Source organism: Phalacrocorax aristotelis, chromosome 3, assembly GCF_949628215.1.
Source record: "Phalacrocorax aristotelis chromosome 3, bGulAri2.1, whole genome shotgun sequence".
Taxonomy (NCBI): domain Eukaryota; kingdom Metazoa; phylum Chordata; class Aves; order Suliformes; family Phalacrocoracidae; genus Phalacrocorax; species Phalacrocorax aristotelis.
The window spans coordinates 21,416,331-21,437,994 of record NC_134278.1 but is presented as its reverse complement, the minus strand read 5'-3'; the positions used below and the strand labels follow the sequence as shown (position 1 = coordinate 21,437,994).

The 21,664-nt window shown below is 36.9% G+C and overlaps 1 protein-coding gene across 1 annotated transcript in view; it reads left to right on the top strand.

Moving 5' to 3' along the window:
* The window catches only part of SNTG2 (syntrophin gamma 2), a 183,846-nt gene that overhangs the window by 24,930 nt on the left and 137,252 nt on the right, over positions 1 to 21,664 (top strand). Inside the window, exons 3-4 of the mRNA XM_075089724.1 lie at positions 2,607 to 2,663; positions 2,760 to 2,817. Of these exons, the coding sequence (XP_074945825.1) occupies positions 2,607 to 2,663; positions 2,760 to 2,817 (115 nt within the window). The remainder of the gene's footprint in view (positions 1 to 2,606; positions 2,664 to 2,759; positions 2,818 to 21,664) is intronic.

Below are 21,664 nucleotides of genomic sequence, written 5' to 3'. Positions count from 1 at the left end.
TTTTTAAGATCACTTTTTTTTTAAATAACCCAGGTACTGTCACTGTCCCACAAGAAGCATATCCACTACACAGTAGCTTTATCTCAGTTACATTTTGACTTGGAATCTTTAGCTGGAAAATGTATATGTGCTTGAAATGCACCATATTATTTTGAATATTTTTATGTATTTAATCAGGTTTTTGTGGGGTGTCAGATCACTGCCTTACAAGGGTTATTACAACACTGGTACTCTGTCACTGATGTTGGAAATTTCATAGCAAGTTTCATGTCATTTGAGAAGGTATTTTCCATAAAACTTTTACCCTTTAAAATTACTAAATTATTCTTCTTTAATTACTTATGAACTGGTTTTACTGTTATTCCATAACGGAGTGGTTGGTTCAATGCCAGATTTACCATCATCTGACCTTAAAGCACTGCAATATAATGAAGATCCATGGCTCTATTTACATGTTTTCAATATTGACCCAGTATTAGCTTTTTTCTAATCTTCTGGAATTGTACACTGTTCAATTTTTTAACATTCAAAAACAATGACAAAAATCTATCTATAGAAAATGAAATGTGATGTTTGGTCTTGTATGCGCTATTCATAGTCATAGCAAATGACATATGATCATAGGATTGAAATAAGTTTATGTAAATGATCTTGATTATGACACTTGTTTATGCTCAGCTTTTGGCATTTTATTTTGCAATTTGAACATCTTTAAAAGTAAGGAGTTTTTTGCATTTTTAAAATGTAGCTCTAATTATAAAAGCTGTTATGTAGGAAATGTTAAGGTACATGTTTAATACCTTCTTTCAAAGTGACCTTTAATAGGAATATTTGAAACTCTGTAATAAGCAACTCTATGAACAATGAAAATATAAATATCAAGATTGCTTCGCAGGGCTACAAACTCAATTATATCATCAGTATTATCATTTGAAACGTACCTATCAAACATATAAAAATACACATTAATTAGAGTTGAATATATAAGATGCTAATAATACCTTGCTTGACTTTTATAAAAAGTCTAAAGCTATCCATGTAGTATATTTGTATTTGTTGTCCAACAATGCTAAAGCAGTCTAAACTGTCAAAATATTTATTCCCTCATCCCTATATAATGAGATATGCTGGGATAATTTGTTTAGAAGGTATAAGTATAGGTGGAGAGAAACATTAATTAAATAAGCAGAGAGGATTTATGTCATAGAAAATTACTCTTGGGAATGAGTCACTGAATTTAAAGGTAGAGATGTATTCTAATTCTGATTCAACCTGAACTTTCCAGTGTGTATGATAATTTTAATCAGATTTGATGAAGTTCAAAATGAAGAAAAGAACCTGTGAAACAGTTTGAATTAGCACAGATTTCAATAAAGCTGAATTGTATAATCTGAAATTGAATCATATGAACCTTTTGATATAAATCAGGTACCATAGGTCATAATATAATAGTTTTCCATTTTTAGCACAGACTGATATAGTATAATGTTGATGGGAACAGAAGAGAGAAATTTTGAAAATGCATTAAAGTATTCTTAATTTTTTTTTTTAACCATCTGCATTAGTTCTACCCTCCTAAAATGAGACTGAAATTTATCATTTATTGTATTCCCCTTTCCCCTGAGTCAATATGAATATATGACTAGTAAGGTGAGTGTTAGAAAACAAGCTAAAAATAACTCGTTAATGTAAGATTGTGGGCTTGAATATTGAAATAAAAACTTACATTTATCTGAATTAGTGAAATTATAAAATACCCAGTCAGGAAGTATACATATAGGAGTAATCTCATATATAATTTATGATGTACAGAAAAAGAAAATTATCTTACATGTTCAGGAATTACTGTTCTAGGTAGTGAAAGATGGCATTCTGTGCAGTACTGTTCAGCATGTTGCAAAAAAGTTCCCCTCAACTCTATAATTATTGTCAACAGATGAAGTGCTATCATTATATTGTCAGGCACCAAGATTTACACGTTAATGAAATGTCAAACTCAGCATACTATTAAACATATGATAGGTTGCTGTAGAAAAATATTGATAAATGTTTATCTTCTTTCTGCACTTAGACACGAAATGCAAGAAAATAACCAGTTGAAGCAGACGATCACTAGAAGTCTTTTGGCATATGCTGCAAAAGATTGGTTGAGGTCTGAGGACATGGATTAGAAAACGTTGGTATTTGTGATTGAAAAATGAGAATAAATATTGTGTGCATACATGACAGCAGTTAAAGAAGGTAAATCAGCTATGAAAATGCACACCTCAAAGCTCTTCGTATAGTTTTCTCATGAAAACCTTTGTCAAAACAAAGCAAAAGCATGTAAATTCTGTTTAGGAAGAGTATCACTTCAGTGATAGAAAAACATACTAAAAGTCTGCGTGCACAATTCACACACAGGTTCTGCTCTCTGTGGTAAGAAATTTTAAAAGTGCCTTAAGTAAGAATTGAATGATACTTCAGAACTGAACTTGATGGCTCAGATTCTAGGGTACCCTTGAGAATTAGTTTTTAAAAAGTAAAATATAGTTTAGAAGCATCTTCTATGGTTACTCAGATATTGTGTTTTCACCTAAATTTATTTTTTCTACAATTTTTTAAAGCACAGAACTGTTACGCTTCGTAGACAACCAGTTGGAGGCTTGGGCTTAAGCATAAAGGTATGCATAACTTCTCGTTTCTTCTTTTAATTTTCAGTATGATTAGTTCACTTCAGTCTTGACTGAGATCTCACGGTTAATACACATCTTTTACAGGGTGGTGCTGAGCACAAAGTGCCTGTCGTTGTATCAAAAATATTTAAAGACCAAGCAGGTAACATATATTTATGTTATTTACTTATATAGTACTGTAGTATATGTGGGTTTATTTTTAAAATTAAATGTTCTTTAAACTGAGAGTTGAAACATATGTATCCTCATTCATTCAGCTTCACACTATCTTTAGGCCTTTCTGCAAATGTCCAAACGGTCCATGTGCCTTTTTGTTGAATTTAAAATCTGTAACCTTTTCAGGCCTTTAGGACTGGTACTTGAAATTTTACTGGTAAGTAATAGTTTCAGAAAACATATTTTCTACTGCAGTAAGACAGCTCTGTTGTAAACAAAATATTTAAAGTTACTTGTGAAAACAAAACTGTGACATAGGAAATCTATTGATGTACTTAACTTTAATAACCCAGAGGATAAAAAAATATAAACCGCACATATTTTTTTCCCCACACAATATTTCACTGCTCTGTGGTATGACTAACTGCCTAGTTGCAAACTAGAGAGTGATTTGTAATGTTTATTATGGTGATGATAAGACAAGATCTAAATCAGCGTAGTCTAACCCAGTTAAGTATTACATTGACATTTATCTAGCAGAAGGAACATTTAGGGGACCGTGTCAGACCTTGGACTGATCTTGGCAAATGGGAGAACTGCTCTGGAAAACAAAGGGGCCCTTCAGTAAGGAAAAGAACTGTTGCACGTGAGTGGGCAGTGCTTTGCAAGGTAACTAAGGGTCTTCGCTGAGCAAAAACGAAGTCACATTTCCTCTGGTGGACATGGACATAAGGTCTAGTTTGTTCTTTTCTTTGCTGAGGCATTCTTTTACCGGTTTGAAGATTTGCCATGTTTTTATGATAAGCTTCTATGTGTTTCCTCTCTTCTCTAGAACAAATCTACCCATTTCATGTAACCTTTCCTGCAAGAAAGGTTGCAATGTGACCTTCACTGCATGTCCTGCTCCTTAGAGGACTCAGAGCCACTGACGAGATCTTTTGAACCTAGCAGCCTCCCTTCCTGCTTTGCTGCAGTGAAGATGAAGCACATTTGCTTGGCACCCACCATGTTCAGCCTTGTGCTTTACTAGATTGCAGGATGTGCTCATTTTAATCCTCTGCATTTTCTTCAGTGGGTCTTATTTTACTTGAAATGAAATACCCAAATTGGTAACTCATTTTCAGCTGATATCTAGTGAATATTGAATGGATTCACTGTGCCAGTATCCTGTCAGAAAGACTACTTCATGTTTCCTGTGTACAATACTTGTGTATATTTCAGTATGATAGTTCTTTTTATGATATTGCTTCTGCAGTAAGGAAGAGAAAGTGTTTTTATACCAATTCTGTTATTTTATGTGGAACACTAATAGGATCCTTGAATATACAGCATAACAAAACATACTAAGAAAATAAATACATAATAATAAAAAAAAGAATGTAAGCATTCAGGTCTAAGGAAGGTAATTCAGGAAATTAATAACCAACAAGGAAAGCTATCTCCTGCCCTCTTAGGACATAGTACTTTTAATCAAGGTTAGTAGTGAGTTTGGATATAAAATACTTATATGCAGAGTTTTGTAAATTGCAGGTAGTTTTTCATGAACTGCATTTAGTTGTAGAGTAACAAGTGCAATAACAGTTTTATGGGGTCAGCTGTTTACCTCAAATCTCAAAATCTCTCCTCAGAAGATACTTGTTTTGAGATCTTGTAACCTTTTGTCCAAGGAAACTCTGAAGTGAGTAGCGGTTATAACCAGAGTCAGCCCACATGTGATGTTCCTTGCTGAATCAGTGAATGGCACACCTGGCAAGGTATGAAGAAAGTGGTCTGTATAGTATCAGTTGCGCCACTGGCATGAAGAGAATCTCAGCCCTGCTTTCAGCACATATCGGGGTTGGGTCAGGTGAACTGCTGAAGTCCCTTCCAGCCTGAGTGATTCTGCCATTCATTTAGCGCTGCACGTGCTAAAGATCAGAGATAGGTGATTAAGTGCTTTTTTGTGGCACGTTGCTTTCTGCAGTCCCATTCGGGCTACTGAATGTCTCTGCAACAGAAAACAGTGTGGATTTTTTTGTTTATTTCTTTCTTTTGGAAAGTGGATATTTCTAAAAAGCATCAAAAGATTTCGAGAAAAATTTTAGAAGTCCTGGACCTGCTTATACTGCAAATCTTTTTCTTTGGATATGATCTCAAAAAATCTCAAAGTGTTGCTGTTATTTGGTATAGGAAAAAGATAATAGCAAAGGCTATTCACAGCATTACTCCAGTAGTATCATATTTAATTGATAAGTAATAGTAAAGAAGAGAATATGTCCAAATTCAGCTCACGGATGACGTTGAGGGAATATTTCTGTTTTAAAATTCTAGTGCTTTAATATTAGAGGAAACAATCTGGGGATATTATTTAAGGGAAAATAACAACAATGTTCTAAAACTTTGTGCATTCTTTCTCCCAACAGAGATACATATATATAGATAGATATGAATGCACACATATGCATACTTAAATATATATATTTATGTATACAAGGATATCTGGAAAAATATTTGTGTTGGATATAATGAGAGGAAATGTTAAGCATGAGAGAGATGAGATTCATACAGACCTATATAAAACTAAATTTTGTACTGAACATCTGTATGTTCGTAATGTGAATAAATCACCAGTGGACGTTCATTATACAAGGTACTGATAATAGTGAATCTGATAGGCTAGCTTCAAAGGTGGCTTTGAGTTAAGCAGTTAGATTAGTTTCTCCTTCAAGCAAATGTACTCAATTTTAAAAAAAACCAAACCAAACAGACACTTGTATCATGCAGTAGCATATGAAAATACATCAGCTACCTGATAAAAACATGATTTCTTGCCAGGAATTTTGCTATGAGGGATTTTACTATTTTGGGTCCTTGAGTAAAATATCTGAACTTATATGAGTACAATTCTGCTTACTGACTAAATTACTGATTTCCTAAAATGTCTGATAACTTGTGATACTTTTTGTGAAGTTTAATGCCCGTTATATGAGAACACTACAAACTCATATTTCCAACCTTATTTAGTTTGGATGAAGTACTATTTTATAGTTCCAAAGCTAGAAGTATAATAGGGTAAAGCAGTTGCTTCTTTTTTTATCTCTGTCCCACCTTTGTGCTGTCTTAAATAATGTAATTAGTAAACTATCTTTGTACTCTTTAAATTTTTCAAATATGGTAGAAACGATTTTGTTGGTATTGACCTAAGCAGCAGCTGAAGGCATTTGCAGTTCAGTTGTTGAGGTAGGGTGTATATTATAATTGTGTTTGATTTTATTATTCAACACAAGCACTTTTGTAGCAACACTGGTAATAAATACTATTCTTACAGTTTTGACTGTCTTAGAGACCTCACAGCTGTGATCACTGTGTTTATAACTTCCAAATTAAGTTACCCTGGATCACTCTATTCAATACAATTTTCCTGAACAAGTTCGCTGAAACATACACAGAAACTCAATTCAAGAGCATAGCTTTACATTTGAAGGACAAGATTAAGTGGTCATTCGGTGCTGGAGACTAATGACCAATGTATTACAAATCACAGTAAAGAATGTCCTGAGTTTTTCCTGAGTACATGCCCTCCTCAAGAGTATTAAGAGCAAGTTTTGCTAATGCCAATGACATCACCAAGTTTAGGCCTTTTATATTTTTCTGTGGATTCTGTCTTCGATTCTGACAAAGGTTAAATTTTTTTTCATACCACTAAAGTTTCTGCTAAAGTTGATTTCAGAGGGACAAAAGTTCTGTGCCAGACAGAATGGGAGCAGGTAAATGCAAACACATTTAGCAACCTGGTGTAGTGGAAGATGTCCCTGCTCATGGCAGGGGGTTGGAACTAGGTGATCTTTAAGGTCCCTTCCAACCCAAACCATTCTGTGATTCTATGATTTCTAAGTTCAAAAGTAAATTGATATAATTAGCTACAGAGTAATTTTAATCCCATAGGTAATTATTTCACTTCCAAAGCAAGTTTTTTTAGTCCTATCCATATATTGATTCATCTGGATGACTCAGCATATTAGCAACATTGCTAATAATATCCCAGGTTATGAAGAGATACTATTGATGTTGAAGCTTCCCAATAAGATTTTTCTGAGACTGATTCATGCTTTCTCTAGGGGATTTTTAAATGTAATTTAATACAGTATTGCTTTTCTTACATTTTCCTTTTGAAACTGGCTTCAGATAGATCATTGTACAATAGCTGGTCATTTACTAATAGCTTCTATGTTTGTATTATTTTTACATATGTGTTATAATTAGCATTAACAATTTATTTATGGTAAAGACTGCAGTAGATTTACAGTCAAATAGAGGTAGAGTCCTCTTCTCAGAGATGTGTAACTGAATATCCTGAACTTTGAAAGGAATCAGATCATTCAGGCTTACTTGTTGTACAGTGAATCTGTAAAATACTTTGTCAGATCCATTACATATACTTTAAGGAATCCTTATACACAATATATAGGTAAAGTGTACAAGCTTTCATGTGTTTACATCTTTCTGTTGTCTGTTATTCCCTTTTTTAATTACTAAAGAGTCTATGAACTTGTGGAATAAGTTATTCCACTTGTGGAATTCTACTTGTGGAATAAGATATGAACTTGTGGAATAAGTTATTGTGGAATAAGGGTGGAGACTGTAACGAATGGACTTTGAAAACTAGTATCATACATACAAGTGACACTGCATATAGTATTGGAAATTTTAATTGTATAAACATCAAGCAAACAATTTTCTTTTTTGCATTGCAGAATTATCGTTAGCAATCACGTTCTGTTACCTTAATGCAACTTTCTACTTTTGTGAGACTTGCTGTAATAATCTGGCTGCTGCTGAGCTCTGCTCATATCTCATATAACATGTGGAGTCAGACAAGCAGTCTGAGGCATGATAAAAATAGTTAAATAAAATTAAATAAAACATGGTAGAACATGGATAGTTTGCATTTTGACATTTTCAAAAAAGGTCCTCTCTTGAGAGCCAAAATTGGTTAAAACCTTGATTTGAAAGCATTTCCCACCTTCTGTAATAAAAAGTGACTTATAACTCAAAATTCTGCAGTATTGAAAAATCTTCTATTTTGCATATTTTGTCCACTTCTGACCAGGGGTGCTGTGTACCCTGGCAGGATTGGAACAAATTCGGGACATTCAGCCACTGAAACATTCTTGGCATAAAGTTGTGTACTTTGCAAACACAGACGGTGTCCAGATATCACAGCCTGGCTGCCTGCATTCAGGACCATCTGGTTGGAGGACATGGTGTCAGTTTGATGAGGGCTTTTAACAGTTTCACTTATACATATATGCCAGGTAAAGATGGTTTAGTATGGAAGCATATGTGATACTTTCCCCATAGGTATTTTTTTCTGATTGACTCCAGCCATTCATAAGGGTGGTAGAACTAGGGTACCAAGCCTAGTCTGAACAAGTTGGTGGGCATGATGTGAGATTACAGTTAAGCTGCACAGCTTGGTTTAAATTCACAGCTGATGTTCTTCAGCCCTACAGCTGTATTCACCTTTGCTTCATCAGCCTTGGAGATTCATTCCACTGAGCCAACAAGGTCAAGATTAAGGATGAGTTAAACCCAAATAGAGGTATTTGCATTTATAAGGAAGTCAGAATGGATCAAAAATTTGCATTATGCCTTATGCTAATGAAGGTTAAGACTGAGCACAAGGCCATCTTTGAATATAAGAAAGGCCTCATTTGAACATAAAGACACTTGAAGCTGGATGGTATTTAATATTTGTACACTGTTTCATAATATCACTTAGAAATTTCTTCAGTTATTTTTTCAGGATTATTCATGCTTTCTATAATTAATTTTTAATTATCTTTGCCAGTGTTATTTTTATTTATTACTGGAAAGCTAATGATATCTGAAGATAGCATCTACTCACTGTTCTCTCTCGGACCTGTGCCTCCAACTCTAAATTTACTTTCAGGTGGCATAAAAGAACATTCTTAGCATTTTGGATTTATTTTTTTTAGTGTCTCCTTGAGACTAGGTGGGCTGCAAAAGGCAGTACCTCTTAATAGAAAGGACATCTTAATGAATGTAAAAGATCAGTCAACAAATAAAAGGAAGGCACTTTGATCCCAAATTCAGGAAAGTATTTTTATTCAAACTAATAGTTAAGAACATATTTCTTCAGGTCCAATGATACAAATGGTAGTCATTGTATATTTAGTGAGAAGCATATAGGTAGATGAACTCTTGAGTTGAGGTTCTAGAACAATTTATGCTACAGGGGTCTGTTTTGACGTTTAAACACTGAAGCAAGAGACTAAAATTACAGACCTAAATCTTTGGGTATGTCATGATTTAACCACAGCCAGCAACTAAAGCACCACCCAGCCGCTTGCTCACTCCCGTCAGGTGGGATGGAGGAGAGAATCAGAAGGGTAAAAGTGAGAAAACTCATGGGTTGAGAAAAAGACAATTTAAAGTTTAATAAGTAAAGAAAAAACCACGCCCACAAGCAAAGCAAAACAAGGAATCCATTCACTGCTTCCCATGGGCAGGCAGGTTCAGCCATCCCCAGGAAAGCAGGGCTCCATCACGCGTAACAGTTATTTGGGAAGACAAACACCGTCACTGCAAATTACCCACTTCCTCCTTCTTCCCCCAGCTTTATATGCTGAGCATGAATTCATATGGTGTGGGATATCCCTTGGGTCAGTTGTGGTCAATTTTGGTCACTTTGGTCGGCTGTGCCCCCTCCCAGCTTCCGGTGCACCCCCAGCCTCCTCACTGGTGGGGTGGGGTGAGAAACAGAAAAGCCCTTGGCTGTGTCTAAGCCTTGCTCAGCAGTAACAAAAACATCTCTGTATTATCAACACTCTTTTGGTCACAAATCCAAAACATAGCCCTGTACTAGCTACTATGAAGAAAATTTACTATCTGATCCAAAACCAGCAAAGGGTTGATGGATGTAAAGAGTTGCTTTTTAAGTGTTTATTTGACTGAACAGGCATATACTTAAGATAAGATCTAGTAAATGGTTTTATGATGGTAATGTTTTGATTGTTACAATGAAATGCATATTTTATGCATTAAAATTATTCATAATTCCTGAACAGCAGAAAGTTTGGAATGAAATCTTCATAAGTTTCACTTAGAAATGTTGGGGTTTTGTAGAATTTGTGTTTGTTTTTATTTTTTTAAATAGGATTTAAGAGCTTAATGAATCCAGAACTCATATTTAGAGGGAAAACCAAAGCATTCCCATTTTGAAATTTGTTTTCATTCCTTTGGTTTGGCTAAAAAAATGAAACAGTGAATTAGCTGTCCAGCTCTAGATTTAGGCAGTTGCTTATGTACTTTCCCAAAATGAGGCTTTCTATAAGTATGCACATATACAGCCAGCATGGGTTTATGAAAGGGACGTCCTGCCTCACTAACCTGGTCTCCTTCTATGATAAGGTGACCCGCTTAGTGGATGAAGGGAAGGCTGTGGACATTGTCTACTTGGACTTTAGTAAGGCCTTTGACACTGTCTCCCACAGCATTCTCCTGGAGAAGCTGGCTGCTCACGGCTTGGACAAGCGCACTCTGCCTGGGTTAAAAACTGGCTGGACGGCCAAGCCCAGAGAGTGGTGGTGAATGGAGTCAAATCCAGTTGGCGGCCAGTCACGAGTGGTGTTCCCCAGGGCTCAGTGCTGGGGCTGGTCCTGTTCAATATCTTCACTGATGATCTGGATGAGGGGATTGAGTGCACCCTCAGTAAGTTTGCAGATGACACCAAGCTGGGTGGAAGTGTTGATCTGCTGGAGGGCAGGAAGGCCCTACAGAGGGACCTGGACAGGCTGGATCGCTGAGCCAGAGCCAACAGTATGAGATTCAACAAGGCTCAGTGCTGGGTCCTGCACTTGGGTCACAACAACCCCAGGCAACGCTACAAGCTTGGGGAGGAGTGGCTGGAGAGCTGCCTGGAGGAAAAGGACCTGTGGGTGCTGGCTGACAGCTGCCTGAGCATGAGCCAGCAGTGTGCTCAGGTGGCCAAGAAGGCCAATGGCATCCTGGCTTGTATCAGGAAGAGTGTGGCCAGCAGGAGCAGGGAGGTGATCGTGCCCCTGTACTCGGCACTGGTGAGGCTGCACCTCGAGTACTGTGTTCAGTTTTGGGCCCCTCACTACAAGAAGGACATCGAGGTGCTGGAGCGTGTCCAGAGAAGGGCAATGAAGCTGGTGAAGGGTCTAAAGAACAAGTCTTATGAGAGCGGCTGAGGGAATTGGGGTTGTTTAGCCTGGAGAAGAGGAGGCTGAGGGGAGACCTTATCGCTCTCTACAACTACCTGAAAGGAGGTTGTAGCAAGGCAGGGGTCAGTCTCTTCTCCCTAGTAACAAGTGATAGGACAAGAGGAAATGGCCTCAAGCGGTGTCAGGGGAGGTTTAGATTGGATATTAGGAAAAACTTCTTCACCGAAAGGGTTGTCAGGCATTGGAACAGGCTGCCCAGGGAGGTGGTTGAGTCTCCATGCCTGGAGGTATTTAAAAGAAGGGTAGATGTGGTGCTTGAGGATATGGTTTAGTGGTGGACTTGGCAGTGATAGGTTAGCGGTTGGACTTGATGATCTTAAGGGTCTTTTCCAACCTTAATGATTCTATGATTCTATGATATGTATATGTGTTTGTGTCTAAAAATGTGTGCATTAAGTTCTGGAAATTGTATTTCAGTTCTATAGGGGTTTAAGATTAATATTCTCTTTGTAAGGTGCATTTTGCAGTTTATGAAACAGAAAGGTATATATAAAATCTGAAAAAACGTTGTTTATAATTTCAGTGGACCTATAATATTATGGTTAGCTTTCTTGTATTCTAAACTAAATAGAGAAAGGTATGAAAAATACATTATATTGTTTTAGTTGTCGTCTCTTCCAGGTAGCAGTTGAGTGAACAAACTTTGGCCTTAGGATGCCACTGACATGTACAGTTTCTGTTTTCTTCTATTCACTTACCTCTGATTGACAAGGTAGTTCTTTATGAACTGCAGAAATCTAATTAAATAGCTCTTAAAGTTGCTATTTGAATTTGTTATTACTCAGTCCAGTTTGAAGAAAAAGTTTAATGATAATTATTCTGTGCAGAGAAATTAGAGAACTATATAGTGTGCTGGTTTTGGCTGATAATATGTTCAGCAGTGAACTGCCTGCAGTCCCTCTGAGGAAGGATGGTGTTTTGGACTTTGATTTAGAGCTTGCTTTTACCACAGTGCTTTGGTACAGGAGCTGGAGAAGCAAGACCAAAAATATCTTTTAACTGTAACAGAGATTCTCCTTGCATTGAAAGACACTAATTAAAATCAGAGTAAAACTCAATCAGAAGCAGTCAAGGATCATACAGAATATCTGATGGAAAGAGCAAATTTAACAACCCTTCTGCTTGGAGGTAATGTCACATGGAATAATATGAGAAATTTATTAACATTGTTTGGCAATTTCAGAAAGGTTCTATTTTTGGTCATTTCACTGTTCTTATCTTTCCTTTAGTGGTTTCTGAACTAAAGACTATTTGGGCTATTTTAGGAACTACATCTCTTCTTTTCTTGTAACTCTAAAGCATGTATTTCTGCTGCTTTTGGCATTCTCCTTTAGTCTCCAGGATTGTTTACCAGTTACCACATCTACAGCATTTAAAACTTTTTGTCATACTATAATAGAATTTAATGGAAACTTAGTTACATATTTTGGAATGAAAGACTGAGTAAGCCAGATTATAATTTATTTCCTTATATAATGTTTGTATTATTAGACATTCATAACTTGTCTAACTTTTATGTTATTCATCTCAGAAAGCCTTTCACATGTGATACTAATTATATGTTTATTAGAGTTAACCTTATGCCTTAGAATATTGCAATTGTGTGATCAGATTCATCTTCCTTTACATTGTACTACCTTCCTTTGTCAATTTATTCACATAGTGATGCATTAATTTTAAATTGCACAAACTATTTTTCCCTGAAAATTACTGCAGTAATTCTGAAAATATTATCGAGTTTAGATTGATTATACATATAGAGTACCTAGAGCTTCTATCACGAATAACCGTATTGCTAGAAATACCACATTTTTGCAATTTTAAATAGCTTTTCGCTGACTCTTAATGGAGTATTATCTATGCTTGGTTGGTAAAACTTCATTTAAAAAAAAACAAAAAAACAAAGTGTAAGTCATTCATAGTTATAACTATTGCTTTTGCTTCTTAATTATTGCTGCTTATTTTGAGTTCTGTCCACATAAGATGCACGAGTTGATTTGCAGGAAATTCAGTCAATTCGAAATCTTGAAAATTCAAGATTTACTTTTATTTTCAAACTCAAGGGACTTACTAGCTGTGGTTAGGCAAATGTCCCGAGTAATAAATGACAGTAGTAATGTAGCACTTTCAAATTTTCTGAAGATACAACAAAAAAAAAATCTACTTTGCTTTTCTAATAGTCACATCTTTAGTTGTCATGACTGTTATGACTTTTCTTAAAAAGCCAAAATTTTAAAGTACTTATGCTATTAATGTTCCAATTTTGTTTCCATACTTTGAGAATTGGTATTTTTCTATAAAGGAAAAATCAAATTATGAAGAACTGATTTACTAAATGCATGTAAAACGGGAACTATTTTTCTCTTGTAAGAATTTATCATTATAATAATTCATGTGGGTGCTCTCTGCTGCAACGTCTACAAGCTAATCTCAGCTACAGTAGGACTCTTTCCTTAATTAAAGAACTAACCTGTTGAGTCTAGGATTTCTTCACTCAGTTCATACTGTAATGTTACTTTTTGGAAATGCCTGCAAGAATCGCATTGCCATTTGGTTTGGCTTAAGGATCTTGCATTGAGACATAGAAATACCTGGACTTCTGCAGGAAACTCAGACCATCTGGATTTTTCTCCTCTTGTTTCCTAAAGCAGGTCTAAAGTCTATTTAATCACAGTTTATGCTGGGACTTTTTACACATCAGGTGATAAACTGACAATGCAGCTCATGTCACAAACCTGTTTGCAGTCAGAAAACCATCAAAAAGCCTTTTAATAATTTCTGCTTTAGTTACTGCTAAGAGTTAGATGGGTAGAAATTAAACAACTTCAAAACTTTTTTCCATACTGTCTTTCAAAGCACATGTAATTAAAAATAGTATAAAACCCAGGACTTTGCCAGATCTAGTCTTCTCAATTTTGGTATACATGCAACCATTCTGTAAAAAAAAAAAAAAAAAAAGCAGATTTTGGCTGTAACATAGGTTCTCTGAATTACTAGGCAATAGTAACAAAATGGTATTTTGAAATTGGCCTCAGAAGACAGTTATAATTTCATCTGCCTTCTAAAAGTCATGGCAGGGAATAAAATGATTTGTTTTTATAAGGTTAAGGTTCCTGTATGCCCGCTGGTATCCTTTTGGGATTACTATTTGCCCTTATACATATTCCTCATTTTACTTTTTGGCATCTATAAAATATAAAGCAATATTTGTTTGTAATAAAGCTAAGATTATCTCATTAATAGTTTGCAGTGACAAATATTAGAAATTTTTTGTTAAAATAGCTTTCCTTTCAAGTTGTATTCAGTGCTAACCATTGAGAGAAAAATGGTTTTATCAGTAAAACCGCAATACAGTCTGAAAACCTATTTTTTGCTGAGGTCATGTAAAAGGAGAAGGTGAAGGAGCAAAGCCAGTTTCAAGCACCTGACCTCAAAACAAATTCAGCTCTGTAATGTTCTTCCTGTTCAATATTTTCTGATTTCTTTAGAATTAAATGATTTCATTTGAAAAAAAGGTAACATTTTTAGCAATTCGTGTCTTGTGTTTTCAGTGTGCTTTATTACTACTGTAAAATCTCCATTTTAAGTTAATTCTGTTTAAAAAAAAATCTCATGAGATGGTCATAATTCCAGAAATAATTACATAGTTGCTGATCGTTCAAGATTAGAGTGGAGAATGAGGTGAGAGAACTGCCCTTAAGGGACACTGACACTGAAAATTAATAGGGAAGGAGAGATGGGAAGTCACAAAGATAAACAGATGCAGACAGATAAAGGGGAAGAGAAGAAAAAAAAGACAGCAATGGAACAGAGGAAATAATGTTTTGTTACTGCACAATACTAGATATGACACTAAAAATCATATCTATATGGCTAGAAATGTCTATCATTTCAGGTTTTTTTGCAGTGGAACCCAGCTTGGTTACCTTTTCCCAGATGGGATTCTGCTATCCATGTATAATTTTGGGGGATGATTCTGTTAAATTTCCCTGGCACAATTTACTCAAAACTTCAAAGGAAATCCACCTGCTCCTATCTGTGATTCTTTGCTCCTCATGATGCTTATTCTTTTCTATTAGTGCAGTTCCTGTATCACTGTTGCTGGTGAAGCAATGCAGATTAGGAAAACAAAGCCCAGGTTTCTCTTAGCAAAAAGATCCAGCAACTGAGATAGGTTGCACAGAGTGTGAAAGATAATTCTCATGAGAAGAGTCAACATCTGAGGATTAAACTAAATCCTGTTTTCATTCAGAATATCTTTAGTTACAACAAATACTTCCTTAATTGGTTAACGTTATTTCATATTAGTGGTATTTTGAAAAAATATGCTAAAATATATAAGCATATTAAATATATTCCTGTATGCACCTCTGCAAATCACAGAGTTACTAAGGTTGGGAGAGACCTCTGGAGGTCATCTGGCCCAACCCCTCTGCTCAAGCAGGGCCACCCAGAGCCAGTTGCCCAGGAGCATGTTCAGGTGTCTTTTGAATATCTCCAAGGATGGAGGCACCACAACCTCTGTGCACAACCTGTGCCAGTGCTTGGTCACCCTCACTGTAAAAAAGTGTTTTTTTGTGTTCAGATGGAATTTTATGTGTTTCAACTAGTGCCTATTGCTTCCTGTCCTGTCAGTGGGCACCACTGAGAAGGGTCTAGTTCCCTCTTCTTTGTCCCCTCCTGTCAGGTCTTTATAAACATTGAGAAATTCCTCCTGACCCTTTCCTCCTCCATGTTCAGCAGTCCCAGCTCTCTCAGCCTCTCCTCTCAGGAAAGGTGGTCCAGTCCCTTCAGTAAGTCCCATACTGGACTGCTCTGGTAAGACAACATCTTTCTTGTACTGGGGAGTCCAGAACTGGACACAACACTCCAGGTGTGTCGCACCAGTGCTGAGTAGAGGGGAAGGACCACCTCCCTCCACCTGCTGACAACATTCCTCCTTATGCAGACCAGGATGCTCTTTATGAGAGCACATTGCTGACTCATGGCCAGCACGCTGTCCACCAGGACCCCCAGATCCTTTTCGATGTCGTCTTGATAATAACAGCAGTACTCATGTATACCCAAAATATGAAGGAGTCTACAGTACGTGTTGTAAACCGGTCTTTTCCAGGAACATGTGCAGTTGTTATGAATTAAGTTCCTTTCTCAAAGCAAAAGCCATTTCCTTTCCAGTAAATAATATCAATGTATTTAACAGTAGTTTCTAAGAAATTACAAAAACCACAATAATGGTATTTTCTATGAAATAAAGCCAGAAATTAATGTCACAAGCTAGCATGGAATTTGGCTAAGCTATTGAGACAAATATTTCTATCACTGTAAAAAGTAATAAATCATCTCTCATTCTTCATAACTTACTCAAATCTCAAATAGCAGAGTGTCTTCTGGAAGTTTACTTTTGCTTACACTCATGGTAAGGCATTGGTTTAACGATGAATTAATGTCTTACTGACTCAGAAAACATCACTTATTGCAGCAGCAGTTGTTATATGGGTTTCTTATCCAAGTATTCAGCCAAACCAATCCTGTTAAGTTTTTTTGAATCTGATGCAACTACATATCATGATATGGTAAAAGGTTAGTACCCCGGTTGATTTTATAGCAGTGTAAGACCAGAACTTACAGTGTTTAGATACAATTTTTTTCTCTTAGCAATATTGTAGCAATATTGTCAGGTAATGTCTTTTGATTTTACGGATTTATATGTTTATCCTCTAGTTGCCACTCTATATTTAGCTTCTGTCTATGTAGCTTCTTAGTACAGTAGTAATCTTGGGGCAGTAAATAAATAAGAGCTATAAAACTATTTTGAATTACATGCCAGTGGGGAGGAGAAGGAAAGCAGAAAGTCAAATTAGGCAATGCCTAGTTAAAATACAAAGTGCAGATTTTGCTCTCAGCTTTACTGTCACCACAGAGCAGCAAGAAATCACATTTAATTAATTGTGTCCATTTCTTTAAAGGATTATTATTTTGTATGCTCCCCCTGATTTTCCCATTCTAATAACTGCAAGGTTTTTATAAGGAACAAAATAATAATTTTCACTTTTGAACAAGAGTGCCAATTTCTTGCTATAAATTGTGGTTTCCCAAATTCTCCCATCTTAGGCTTCTAAGAACAGCAGCAAAAGTCATTGCCTTTTGACCAATTTACCTGTTTGGTCACTATCCCATCCACTTGCACATGTCAGCTTTCCACCTAGGATCCCTGCCTGTGACTTTACAAACCATTCCAGTGTTACAAGAAAGACACAGCCTTATGTAGCCTACAGGACCCTACCTGGTGCAGTTGATGGAAAGAGACCAGGTTTCTTAGTATTTCTTCTACGGAACAAAATCAGAAGAAATTTGCAGTTGCTAGCATGTACATTGTCCTAGACAATTCTTGGTATCAGTTGCGTGCACATGTTGCCATATGCCAAACTGCAATGAAAACTATGTCCAGACTGATCAGTTCTTGCTCAGATGCATGGATGAAAGGTAGAGTCTTTCCTGGTGATCCCTGTGGTACCTGTGCACTGTTATAGTTCATGTTGTTCTTCATATAGTTCAAGTCGAAGAGAGGACAGTCTGACTTCCCAGGCCAAAACAGTTTTATCTTGTGTTAACTTTGCAGATAAAATGCTGTATTCTATGCAGCTGTGCAAAGTGCCAGCTAAAATACTGTTCTGCAGGGTGGCCTCGGCTTTTCAACAGTCCCATAACCTATTCCCAGAGTAGCATTTTTATTCACTGATATCCTGTGAGTCAGTAGGAGATTCATTCTGCCATTAAGGTGTTCCTGATCAGGGTATTGAGGCGGATCAATGGCAATTTCTGTAGCATTGCTGAATGTCCTACTCCTTTATTCACATAAGGCCCATTATTATCCCTCCAAACCCGTGCTCCCTGCTACATCCAGTCTTTGCCTACTCCTGTGTCCAGTACCTGCCTCACCTCTCTCATCCTGTACATCTCACATTGAATTGGTTCTTACAGTGTGTTCCCCATCTGCCACTTAACTCACAGTGGGGAACCTGGCACATTAGAGTAATGGCATGGGTGTTTGGTGAAACGCATTTTATTAGTGAGTGACTTACAGCTTTTCCTTACATGATAAACTGGACACGTATAAAGAGGAAGAAAACTAAACTAAAGAAACATCATGGTTAGAAACAGAAATTTGGAAAGTTGTGGGTTTTTTATTATTTAAACAAAGAAATGAAGTTTAACCAAGTCCTGTGAAGAGTTTGTTCACTTTTAAAAACTTACCTAACAAGGCAGTTTTCAATGTTTGAGTTATTGTAGTTATGTTTTAAAGCATAGATTAAAAATGTCAAACTTCTTGTCTTAAAAAAAAAAAGAATAAAGCAAACTGCAGCAAGTGTAGCTTTACAGTCATGATTGAGTTATGTCTAATTCATAGGGGAGGAGGGAAAAATGCATCTAGATAACTTTGAGCAGTCTCTTGCATACTATATACCAACTTCTGTAGCCTTTTCTTTTTATTTTGTATAGTTTCTTAACTGTTCCTTTAGATTTTCTTTATGCAGTGAAATACTCATATATTTAAAGTTAAGCTTATGAGTTGAGAGGTCCATGAAGTCAAAGCAACTCATGCATGCTTTAAGGAGCATGTTTTTGTGCCTCAGTAGTAATGTTGGAGGACATAGTACCTGGTATGTTTCCTGTGTGATTCAGGAATTCAACAAAAATTGAGTGGAAAAGTGTATTGTGATCAATCTTGAAAAATATAAAGACATCAGATTATTTACAGACTCAAATATGCATAGAGTTGTGCATCAATTAACGTGTGGCAAGTCAGAATTTCCTGAGAGTCTGTTCAGTGAACTTATCATTTCACAATCTTGCAAATTTTGGAAAATTTAATACAGCCCTTCTTCAGCCCTAATGGATAGGGAATGAAAAGGAAACAAGGCAAAGCTAGAAAGAATTACTGTCTCTTTTTTCCGTAGTTCATGGCTCGCTCTGAATTTTTTTTTAATGACTCAAATGGTGGGTCATTTGCTTTTGGGAAAGTTTCTCAAGTCTAATATTCTCAAAAATAAGGGTTTTTTTAAATGCTACTTTTCATATAATTCCTTCCACATAAGCCCCTGTGTGTTTCCCTGATGCTTTTGTTCTACTTTAGTATCACTTGTGAATTTAAAACAAGACTGCCTTTTTGTCTCTTTCCAAGGAGGTTTTCTAATCACTTTATTTCTACTGTACTTGTAAACTATAGTATAGCTTCTCCATTAAAGTGACATGTCCTCTACAATTTGATTTGTGGAAATATTTCTGTCAGAAATCATCACTGATTTTAAATTACAGACAATTGGCTAAAACCAAAGTGTTTCATCACAGACTTGCAAGCATAGTTTGCCAGAGTACTGTCACTGGCCATCACGCCAGCAGCTGTGGAGGTGTCTGCTTTATTGGGTTAGTTTGCAACATAATGTGCTTTTGGAGAAAATGCCCTGATTGTCCCCATTTTCTGTGCTTCGTTTCAGTTCATAGAGCATTTGGTATCGACCACATAATGCTCCTTCTCTCATTTACTTATCTGGACAGCTTTGACTGTGTGTAGAGACTGTGCAAGCAGGATATAATTGCTTTGTGCTCTTAAACTATAAAATTTATTGGCTAACGCACACAGTAGTTAGCTGGGGATGTTGCAGGACTTGTCACCCCTGTGGAATGACCGATGAGTCTTTGCTGAGTTGGTAGTCAACAGTCGGGGGGAAATGTTCAGCCTTCATTGCTCCCTGGAAGGCCTTTGTCTTTGGTGCTGCTGAGTTACCATCCTGCAGCTACCTGGTTTTCTTCCTTGAGATTTTATACCTTTTCATGTCAGTGTTTTTCCTCTTCAAGCCTTGAGCTGTTAAATAGCCCTATCTCAAGTATTTTACCTGTGTCTGGAATTTTGTCTTTCCTATTTTGCATGGACCCTAGCCTGCATGTTTTGTTATAAGTTTTGTTAGAACTAAGCAGTTTTCTCAGAAGACTTAGACAAGATTACACCACTGTGCTGTTGTGCCATTATGCTGCGAGTCATGGATAGATGAATATCCAGGAGGACGGTCATACCTATGTGCCTGCAAGTCTTTGTGACGTGCTCTTCCATCATGATCTCACCTTTCACCCATTTGCTGGCTCAGTATGCTTTCCTTTTTTACCAGCTCTACATTTTTCTGTTTTCACATCTTACAGAAATTCTTCCCAAACTCATCTCTCGCATCCCAGCCCCTCTTTCTTTCATTGTGCTGCTTTGTCAATATTGCTGTTTCGAACTGATCCATTTCCCAGTGGCAACAGGTGCTTTGGCCTCCCAGAAGAGCCAACAAGACAGGGCCTCAGGAAAACAATGCTGCCTGCTGCGGACATGTGCCATCCTCATCACATCTGTGGCCTGCAGATCAACTGACTGGTACTTGTTGAAGTACAAACACAGACATCTGCCTTGCTGCAGTGAGTTGAAGTGCAAGTCCTGCTATGATCTCTGCACAGAGAGAATAATATTCCAGGATTGGCTTATTAGTGGTGTCCTCCTGAAGCAGGCTGGAAACCCCCTGTCCCTGTGTTACACCTTGTTCAGCTGATGTCCAGGCTCTGCATTGATTCAAGTTGGAGGGACAATTGCACTACTTCTAAGCAAGGTCCGCTTCCGCCTATTGCGGCCTTTTGCGGCTATTACTGGCAGCAGGAGTGCATCACTGCGTGGCACTGGTGTGCCTTAGGATGGGCTGCTTCGGGGCCCAGAAAACAGAAAGTTTTGTGCACTCGCTTTCCTTGGGCAGCTTCACATCACCTGGGAGCATTCAGACTGGGAAGCCAGTCTAACTGACCTGAATTAAAATCCCTGAAACCCATACAGTGTGGGCACAAGAAGCCTCAGCACCAACTGCTTTGATTCCTGATCTGTCTCTGTTTTGCCTCATTGCTTACTAATACAGACATACTCAAAATTTCTCCTCTCAGCTCTGAGTCAAACACACATAGTGGACAAGGCATGCACCCTTTGACTCTATCTTTTTTTACTTTCCCGCAGCTGGAACTTCAAACACATGTTCTTTCTTCTATTTCCAATTCAAGTATGCTCCCACCTTCCTAAAGCAGCCCAATGGCTCTAATAGAAGCATTGAATTAAAAATGATTCACATGTTTTTCACTGTTGGTATATGTATTACTAGCATCTTGAACAGAAGTTTAGTATAGAGTTGCCCAAGCAAATGTTCATTCCTGTTCCTCTAGCAATGTATGTACCCAATATCGGCTACTTCACATTGCTTCATGGTGTTTTTGAACTGCTTTAATTCAGTTGCATTTCTCTACATAGATATCTCTTTTCTATACCAGCTATTACAAATTGTGTGCATGTTTTTAAATACAAAGTAGGATGAGAAGTGGGGTAAAGACCTTCAGTACAATTTGCAGTGTGGCATTTAAAATAAATAGTGAAATCTTTCCTAAGTACTCATAAAAGTATGAGTAATGAACTGTTATCTTTTATCTGCCAAAAGAGTGATGAAAAATCTATTAGAAACAAAAATTTTGTATAAAAAAGCTATTTTGTACCAAAGGTACATTTGTAGTGGCAAC